This window comes from Aethina tumida, chromosome 4, assembly GCF_024364675.1.
Source record: "Aethina tumida isolate Nest 87 chromosome 4, icAetTumi1.1, whole genome shotgun sequence".
Classification (NCBI taxonomy): Eukaryota; Metazoa; Arthropoda; class Insecta; order Coleoptera; family Nitidulidae; genus Aethina; species Aethina tumida.
Genome location: NC_065438.1, coordinates 5,800,894 through 5,811,492, shown reverse-complemented (window position 1 = coordinate 5,811,492; position 10,599 = coordinate 5,800,894). Strand labels below are relative to the sequence as shown.

At 30.9% G+C, this 10,599-nt stretch overlaps 1 protein-coding gene across 1 annotated transcript; it reads left to right on the top strand.

Annotated features, from left to right (window-relative positions):
• Positions 1–186: 186 nt before the first annotated feature.
• On the top strand, positions 187–2,688 carry LOC109600102 (adenosylhomocysteinase). The gene is made up of 4 exons (XM_020016179.2): positions 187–330; positions 416–606; positions 1,514–1,855; positions 1,914–2,688. The coding sequence occupies exons 1-4, from the start codon at positions 306–308 to the stop codon at positions 2,652–2,654; spliced, it is 1,299 nt and encodes a 432-aa protein (XP_019871738.1). The 5' UTR covers positions 187–305; the 3' UTR covers positions 2,655–2,688.
• The last annotated feature ends 7,911 nt before the right edge of the window (positions 2,689–10,599 follow it).

Below are 10,599 nucleotides of genomic sequence, written 5' to 3'. Positions count from 1 at the left end.
CTTTAAAGAATAATGCGTGTTATTTCTCTGGTTACCACCATGAATAGAGATAATTTATTTCTAAGTATCTTTTACAAAATTCCATTTGATCAGATAAATCTTTTGTTAAATGTTGAAATAACGCGCTCCCCCCACGATTCTGGTAGTGGGGGGCAAAATATTCTCCATAAAATGCACGTGTGACAGCTGGAGGAAGAAGACTAACCCACTGTAGCCCGCGCTAGAGGAAAGTTTTGTTGCTACCGGCACGTGGTGGTTGTTTTATTAATTTTTTAAACCTTAGTACCTTAACAACACAAGCAATAATGTCGAAACCAGCATTCAAAGTCGGTAAGTAATTAAAATCAGTGTGTTACTCATTATATACAGTTTTTAACTGAAATCTATTTATAACTTAACATAAATATAATTGTAGCCGACTTAAAACTGGCCGATTGGGGCAGAAAAGAAATCACACTAGCTGAAAATGAAATGCCGGGACTGATCTCCCTCAGAAAACAGTATGGTGAAGAGAAACCCTTGAAAGGCGCTAAAATTGCCGGTTGTTTACACATGACCATCCAAACCGCTGTACTAATTGAAACACTTGTAGCATTAGGAGCTGAGGTATGTACACCAAAATTAAACTGGATTAACACATTTTCATCTATGTTTAGTTAAATAACTACCTTAATGTATTTTAACATGTTTGGATTAATGTTTGTTTGTTCAGTTTATGAGGTATCTATTTAAGGTCTTACATCATGTGGGTTTCTAAAGTAAAGTGTCTAGAAAGGTTATCAATATTTTACATTGAGTTGCATCAGGATATGTAACACAACTTTTGATTTACAAATATGTGATTGTTGTCCTATTGTTATTGATATTTGCTATTTCTATTTTTGGTATTATCTGGCCGTGACCTCCAGTCTCAACTCTTTAATTGTTATGTTATCTTGAATTACTTAACATGCTTTTTATAGAAAGAATATGCAATATTCAAAAAGATAATTGTTACTAACAAACCAATGTTTAAAGATCTAGATCTATATTTCAAAATATTCATTACATTATGAAATTTTATGATTTTCTTCAAAATAATATATAAGACATGGTAAATATTTGATTTCTTGATCTGTAATACAATGATGCAATAAAATAAAAATTGGTGAAGTAATGAACTAAGATATAAAAGTGTTTTTTAACAAGCAAGCACATGAGTATAAATCACATGTCTTTCTTTGAAGGAATTAACATGTAATTAATATAAAATTGTTGTAATTGTCACTACCACAGCTGTGTGTAATTAATGGAAATACCCCTGTCATACTTTTATTTGGGATTTTGTAATTATTAGTATTAAGTAAATTTAATACTAAACCTGTTGGAATTTGCTGAATAACTACAGTCAATTACCACAGTACTCTTGTTGTTCAAAGTCATGAAATTATTTTAGTAGTGTTGTTACTTTTTATAAACATTAATTGGGTTTTACATATAGTATACTAATTAAATAATAACCTTTTATTTTTAGGTCCAATGGTCGAGTTGTAACATCTTCAGTACACAAGACCACGCGGCGGCGGCGATAGCCAAAGCCGGCATCCCCGTGTACGCGTGGAAGGGCGAAACCGACGAGGAATACCTCTGGTGCATTGAACAGACCCTGGTGTTCAGTGACGGTAAACCTTTCAACATGATCCTCGACGATGGTGGCGACTTGACCGTCCTGGTGCACAAGAAATACCCCCAATATTTGAAGGAATGTCGGGGAGTCAGCGAGGAAACCACCACTGGAGTCCACAATCTCTACAAAATGATGAAGAACGGCGAACTGAAGGTTCCCGCCATCAACGTCAACGATTCCGTCACAAAGGTATTTACTAATTTTGTATTATATCAACAGATAATAATTAAATTCGTTGTTGTTACAGAGTAAATTCGACAATTTGTATGGATGCAGGGAGTCCCTAATTGACGGAATTAAAAGGGCAACAGACGTTATGTTGGCTGGAAAGGTGTGCGTCGTCGCTGGTTACGGAGACGTAGGCAAAGGCTGTGCCCAATCACTCAGAGCTTTTGGAGGCCGAGTACTTATCACAGAAATTGACCCAATCAACGCCCTTCAGGCCGCCATGGAGGGTTACGAAGTAACCACCATGGAAGAGGCTAGCAAGGAGGGACAGATCTTCGTCACCACCACAGGCAACAAAGACATCATCAAGGGTGAACACTTATTGAACATGAGAGACGACAGCATCATCTGCAACATCGGTCATTTCGACTGCGAGCTCGACGTCGCCTGGCTGGAGAAGAACGCCAAAGAAAAGGTCACAATCAAACCACAAGTGGACAGATACACATTGCCAAACGGCAGACACATAATCTGCTTGGCGGAAGGCAGACTAGTCAATTTGGGATGCGCCACAGGCCATCCGTCGTTCGTCATGTCCAACTCGTTCACCAACCAAGTTTTGGCACAGATTGAGCTGTGGAGGAACCCAGGAAAGTATCCGGTTGGCGTGCACGTTTTGCCGAAGACCTTGGACGAGGAAGTAGCCAGGCTACACTTGGACCACTTGGGAGTCAAACTCACCAAACTCACCAAAGAACAAGCGGACTACATTGGTGTCCCCATCAACGGACCTTTCAAGCCGGATCACTACAGATATTAAATGTCATTTTTTAACAATAAAATTATAAAACCCACTCGTTTTGTTTATATTTAGTAAAGTTAATGAGAAGAAACCTCTATAATATAATATTAAAAAACATCATGATATTCTTAATAATTTACCAGAGTTAAGTAAAAATCTCATACAAGTATACAAATTGAACAATCTATAATTAAATTAACGGGAATAAACTTGCCAAAAACTTACCTTTAATTATGAAACAGTAGTGATCACTATAATTATTTTTCTTATTTCGAAAAAATAAAATATTTTAATTAAAACATGTAATTATTAATGATTTATTAAAAATTGACTTAAATGTACTTGCAAGTAATTAAGTAATTAAATATAATTCTTTGTTTAATATAGTTACTTATAATTATACATTTCCTCTGTTTACAACAGATAATATTTGCCTTAGAGGATATTGAATGACCTACATGTTCCACCAAAATTATACAAAGTCAAAAACGCAATCGCACATGCAAATGTCCACAGAGATGCAATAATAACCATGGAACAGATGTTGACATTGCATATGTCGAAACAGTCCCAAATTAATGAAACAAATTCAATAAACGGTAATTATCGGGACGACTTTCCGGAATACGGTCCTCTAAACATACATTTTCGACAATGTAACACATATTTAAATGTGCGTATGCAACAGTCGAAAAAAATAAACATTTCCGGACAATATTTGTATCGATAACCCTTGCGATAATTATAAACGTATTTGTGAGCAGTGGCTCGATAAATTTTTAGCATTTTTACATTGTAAGGTCCACAACAATACTTATTGCATTAAGGTGTACAACTTTTCACCCTTTTTAATCTGTAAACATTCTTTTAAAGTTGCACAGGTAAAAATATTACCTGAAAAACAGTTATGGGAAGAAGCGCACAATTAATTCGGTGGTTCTATGAAGAGCAACACAAAGACTTGTCTATTTATAGGTTTGTAGAGACGGTGGAAAAAGTAAGGTAGGAAAACGTGTTTTTCCAGGTCAGTTCTGAATATGGACAGTACATCTGGATATGACATGGTTTAATAATAGAATGATTGAAGTTTTTCCCAGGGACACAATTCATTCATTTCATTGTTTTATATACTTATATATTTTGAATAAAAAAGGACAACTTTTATTCAAGTTTTGTTGGTCATAAAAATTGAGTTTCATGTTACTTGTGTTTTAATATTAACGTTCACAAAATATATTTATCGCGTGTTTGAGTTTAATTTTCAATAAAAATTTATGTGTATTTTATTATAATCGTATTATTATTAAGGGAAATTAAAAAGATATATTAGGTGACGGAAAAAGCAATTTACGCTTTTGGTTTATGATTTTATATCACATTTTCATATTTTTGTATTAAAACATTTTTTGTAGTTAATTATTGCGGAGTTACTTTATGAGTTCAGGAACCAACAATCAGTGAGTTATGATTAGGTTTAAAAGTGGTAATTAATGGACTGAAAATGAGCAACATCAACGTTGTCTTGAAATCTACACCAACGAAGAAATTAAGTAATATCTCGTGTAATTTAGCTTAGAAATAGGCCAGTTATTAAACTGCAACCATTAGAAAGAGGCTTCCTTCTTTGTACGAAACGCAAATATGCCTTTTATTGATTATCTTGTTACTTGGGATAAAAATGGATTGATTGCTGAAAAGATTTTGGTAGACGACTGACTGTACATGAAATGTTTCATTATCTATACTACCTATCAAGAGCTCAAATGATAAGTATAGCTTCTTCAGGCCAACACAAAGGCACATGCCGTATTTGAGCCTCAAAAGAAGATTCAAAATGTTAAATGGGAGGTTTTACCTTATTCACCCCAGTGCCCAGGTACTTATCCTTATGACTTTTAATTATATTAGTCATTGTTAAATTTTTACACAATAAACGGTTTAATTTTGAAGAGAAGAACAAAACTGATGTTAATTTTTCCTTTAGGTAAAAAAGTTTTAACCCAAGAAAGATTTTGGTGTCTGTATATTGACTATTATCTTAAGCAATCAATTTTTAGATGTTCAGCTTCTTTATGAGAACCCCAGGCTGAAGAAGATATTAAAAGTGAGGTTGATATTTTCTTTAGTTGCCAAAAACTCAGTATGTCCTACATGTCTTACTGGAAACACAAAGAAAGTTTCGAAATATTTTATGGGACGGTCTACCTCACTATATAGATGAGAATCCAATATATTAAGTAATACAATGTTTTGAAGAGGAGAGTTAAACTGTAACTGTAACTGTAACTTTCTTCAGTTACCAAGAACCCAGACACTTTTTCTTGTAGCATGTCGTACATACCGTACTGCACAAAGTACATACACAAAGAAGTTCCAAAATGTTAAATGGAAGATTTTACCTCACTTATAGATGAGTCTAATGTATTAGGTAACAAAATGTTGAATTCTGAAGAGGATGTTAAAACAGGGGGCCATTTTTTCTTCATTTGTGAAGAATCAAGACACTTTTTCAAACTCAAACTTCAAAATGTTAAATACAAGGTTCTACCCTAGGAAATAGATGAGAGTCCCTTATATTAAGTAATAAAATGTTTAATTCTAAACATTGAGGCTGATTTTTTCTTCAATTGCCAAGAACCCATACGTTTTTTCTCGCACCATGTCGTTCATGTCATGCTGGAGTCAAAAAGGAACTCTGGAATAGGAAATTGAAGAGTTTATTTCACTACATAGATAATAGTCTAATATATTAGATAATAAAATATTTACTTCTGAAGAGGAGGTTAAAACAGACGGTTATTTTTTCTTCAGTTGCCAAAAATCCAGACACTTTTTCTTATAGCATGCCGTACATGTCGTAAAGGGAGCTCCAAAATGCTACATAGAAGGTTCTACCTCTCTATATAGATGAGAGTCTAAAATATTAGGTAATAAAATATTTAATTCTGAAGAAGAGATTGAAACAGAGGGTTATTTGCTCTTCAGTTGCCAAGAATCAAGACACTTTTTCTTGTAGCATGTCGTACATGTCGTACTGGAGACACAAAGGAATCTCCAAAATGTAAAATGGATGGTTCTACCTCACTATATAGGTGAGTGTCCATTATATTAAATAATAAAAGGTTTATTCTGAAGAGGAAGTTAAAACAGAAGCTTATTTTTCTTCAGTTGTCAAGAATTCAGGCATTTTTTCTCATAGCATGTCGTACATGTCGTACTGGAGAAATAAAGGCAGCTTCAGAATGGTAAATTATCGGTTTTACCTCACTATATAGATGATAATCCAATATATTAAGCAACAACATGTTTAATACTAAAGAGGGGGTTAAGACTAAGGCTACTTTTTGCTTTAGTTGCCAAGAACTCAGATTTTTTTCTTGTCAGCGCATGAATTTGCTTGTAGAACTTTGACAAAAAATTGTTGATTATAAAGATGAATAATTAAATTGTTTCAAAGAAAATTAAATGTTAATTATATAAATATAAATTACATAATACTAATAATAATAGTCTCTGAAAATTATGGAGATATATAATTAATTGAATAGTTATAATTAGAAATGATATCTTTAGTATTATGTTAATACTTCGGGTTTGAGGTAAATTTATTGATTAGACGGTAATATTCAGCAAATTAATTAGATGTCAGTAACACATAAAGCCAGAAATTGAATCAGCAATACCGATTATGTATACATAGGCACGTTAAATGCAAAATAGTTGATTCGCGGGGTGTCAACCCCATCGCATTCACCCCGGCCAACGGCGATGCACCGACGTGCATCGTGGGATGCATTCGGGCCGTCCGGTGCGTACAACATTGGTCCCCCGCGATCGCACACACGCACTCTATGTACTGTAAAACCCGTACATGAACGTATTTACCGGTCGCCGCGGACACGAGGGGGAAGCGGGCCCGGCCCGTTTTATTTGCAATGCAACACGGAATGCAATCGCAAACAATGCGACCGCCGATTGGCGGTACATTGCACGTTGCACCCGCAATGACCAATCGCACCGACCGACATATGCACCTCGGCGCAATTATTGACGCGTTCCTGCCTATGGTCTCCCGACTTTCGGTGATTTGTCCGCGGGATTTCGCTCACCTGATTTTCCTTATTTCCAGGATTTCGTTCGTTTGTTGATGATGTGTCATAACTTCTCCATATCGATATTTCCATAACGTTCATAAATTATTAAAATATTCCATACTTTTTTCCATACTAAACTGATTTTTATTAGAAAAAAGCAAAAACCTGTGAATATAATTGATTAATGGACCGATTTCACAGTAAATTAGATTTGTTCAGTCACATTATGTAACATTTGTAACAAGTAAATAAATATTCCATACTTTTTTCTGTCACTGTACATATTTTTAATACTTCAATCATGGGCCACATTTTTTTCCACCACTGTACATTATAAACAGCAGACTTAATTCGAACAATTATTTATAAATTAAATTACAATAAATTTATAAATTAAAACAAAATAAATGTAATAAACCCAACAATTAGTTGTGTTATACAAGATATTTAAATATATATTTTTAAAACAAAATAAGACTTTTAAAATATACTGTGGTGGAAAAAAATATGGAAGCATAACAATATGTACAGTAGTGGAAAAAAAGAATATTTATTTACTTGATACAAATGTTACTTAAAGTTACTGAACAAATCTAATTTACTGTGAAACAGGTTTTTTAATAAACATTAATTTGGTCTGGAAAAAAATATGGAATATTTTAATAATATTCATATAAAATTAACACTAACTTAAATATTTCAATATTTTGTGGCAAAACCTTTCACTTCTATAATACCTTCCAAAGGTGCTCAATAGTATTTAGATCGGGGGACTGAGACGGCCATTCAAGCACAGTTAAGTTGTTCATTAGAAATCACTCTTTAATAATTTTAGACGTGTGTGGGATCGTTGCCTTGTTGAAAAATCCTGAAAGTGGCATCTCTTCCTCAGCAAATGGAAACATGGTGTTTTCCAATATGTCCCTTTATTGAAAACGATCCATTTTACCCTCCTCCTGAATCAAGCGTGAAAAGCATCCCCAAATCATAATGTTTCCGCCCCAATGAGGGGCAATAATAGTATACCGAATGGTAAACACATACACCATTATAATAAACATGAAGGATAAAAATCCAACTTTTAAAAATATTCCTGCTTGTAAATTTAAAAATTTTTTAAAATGTTTTACAAATACAATCAGAGTAAGAGAATAAGGGTAGAAAAGGAAGATGTATTAAAATCAAAAGTAGCAAATGAATATTTTATATAAGGGTGAGAGATTCGTTGTTCGATGAGTTCCAGGTAAATTCGATTGAAAGGTTCTAAAATTGGGGTGGGTCCAAATAATTGAGGAATACGTGGGTAAAAGGGCATAAGGACACCTGTCTTTATTTTATGGCCGACAATGATTTTTATATTTCGAAAACAAATTTTTACTGTTATTATTTTAGTAAACTATAAAAAATATATGAAAAAAAAATTAATATTAATTTTTTAAAAAATTGCTTACTGTAGTGTATTCCACAGATATGGGCTAAAATTATAAAGAAAAGGATATTATACAAAGTGTTAATGTTGGATTAAATGGCACATATTTAATCATTAAAAATCCCTTTCAAAATTAATGTTGCCATATTTTTGTCCATCACAATACATAAAAATAGAGTACCTTTTATAATACTGTAAAAAAAATAGAAAATTAAAATTACTTTAACAGATCAATTAAATAAAAAATTATGGATAAAATTTTAAAATAAAAATTATAAAGATAATATATATAAATTTACATATCATTAAAAAAAGGTTTCTTAATATTTGAAGATGGATTATAAAGATTTTTATAGTTATAAATTATATATTATTTATTATTCTGATGTAATTTTCTTCCGAAAATACATAAAAAAAATTTGCACTTCAACCCAGCCCCATAATGATCATTATAATCTCGCTTGTGGGAATGAAATTTTGGACAATTGACCTAAACGACAGTCTACCATGGTAAATCGGTGGTTTGAGTATGTAATGTAATGTGGTGGTATACATAACAGTATCGGGGGGACAATACCTAGTCAGGTAGCGAATGCGAGTGCGAATACGAACTGAGAACGCGGGTTAGGTTAAGAAAGGTAAGGAATGAGACCAGTTCCGGACGCCCACGGTCCATGGTTCCATTCTATTGCCGACCCGAGACCCCATCCACTACGGGGGCCATTCCATCCATTATTCAAATTATACCATTATTAACCTGTACATAACTGTTATGTTATATAAACTAACAGAAAATGTTAGTTTACAAAGATTTTCTATTATTCGCTAAAAATCTGTTAATTGATGTTACTAATTATTTATTTTTTTTATATATAATATTAATGAAATATATTAACTAGTTTTAAAAATGTTTTAGATTAAAGACTATATATGTGAAAATTATATAAATAATTTAATTTAAAATACTCTTTCTTAATTTAAATTAGTCTTTACTATTTTTTAAAATAGATTTTTTAATGTGTATACGTATATATTTTGAAGCATCAACAGAATTAGATATATTATTGTTTTTTAATTATTTCTTACAATAATCTTTTTGAAAACTGATTTTTTTAGGGTTTATTAAATTTATATATTTCCATTTTGTTGTATTGTATTTAATTTGAATAAATCCATTTATGATATTTAAAACATAACAAATAAAAAAAGTATAACAGCAGCAGAATTAGATTAGATGTGTTATTGTTTTTTAATTATTCAATACAATAATCTGTTTGAAAACTGATTTTTTCAGGTTTTATTAAATTTATATATCTCCATTTTGTTTATATATTTAATTTGAATAAACCCATTTATAAAATAAATAAAAAAGGTAAATTTTGAAGTCTTAACAGCAGCAAATTTAGATATATTATTGTTTTTTAATTATTTAATAGAATAATCTGTTTGAAAACTGTTTTTTGTTTCAGGATTTATTAAATTTATATATCTCCTTTTTGTTTATGTATTTAATTTGAATAAACTCATGTATGATATTTAAAATATACCAAATAAAAAAGGTAAATTTTGAAGTCTTAAAAAAAGCAGAATTGGATATATTATTGTTTTTTAATTATTTAATACAATAATTTGTTTGAAAACTAATTTTTTCAGGTTTTATTAAGTTTATATATTTTCATTTTGTTTGTGTATTTAATTTGAATAAACCCATTTATGATATTTAAATTGTACTAAATAAAAAAAGGTAAATTTTGAAGTTTTAACAGCATCAGAATTAGATATACTATTGTTTTTTAATTATTTAATACAATAATCTGTTTGAAAACTGATTTTTTCAGGTTTTATTAAGTTTATATATTTTCATTTTGTTTGTGTATTTAATTTGAATAAACCCATTTATGATATTTAAATTGTACCAAATAAAAGAAGGTAAATTTTGGTGTCTTAACAGCATCAGAATTATATATATTATGGTTTTTTAATTATTTATTATTTAATACAATAATCTGTTTGAAAACTAATTTTTTCAGGTTTTATTAAGTTTATATATTTTCATTTTGTTTGTGTATTTAATTTGAATAAACCCATTTATGATATTTAAATTGTACTAAATAAAAAAAAGGTAAATTTTGAAGTCTTAACAGCATCAGAATTAGATATACTATTGTTTTTTAATTATTTAATACAATAATCTGTTTGAAAACTAATTTTTTCAGGTTTTATTAAGTTTATATATTTTCATTTTGTTTGTGTATTTAATTTGAATAAACCCATTTATGATATTTAAATTGTACCAAATAAAAGAAGGTAAATTTTGGTGTCTTAACAGCATCAGAATTATATATATTATGTTTTTTTAATTATTTAATACAATAATCTGTTTGAAAACTGATTTTTTCAGATTTTATTAAGTTTATATATCTTCATTTTGTTTGTGTAT

What these genes read in the sequence shown, in the direction of transcription:
- LOC109600102 (XM_020016179.2), top strand. Translation starts at nt 306, where the DNA reads ATGTCGAAACCAGCATTCAAAGTCG. An exon ending in GAAACCAGCATTCAAAGTCG is followed by an intron (nt 331 to 415) that starts GTAAGTAATTAA and finishes ATATAATTGTAG; the next exon opens with CCGACTTAAAACTGGCCGAT. An exon ending in TCAACGATTCCGTCACAAAG is followed by an intron (nt 1,856 to 1,913) that starts GTATTTACTAAT and finishes TTGTTGTTACAG; the next exon opens with AGTAAATTCGACAATTTGTA.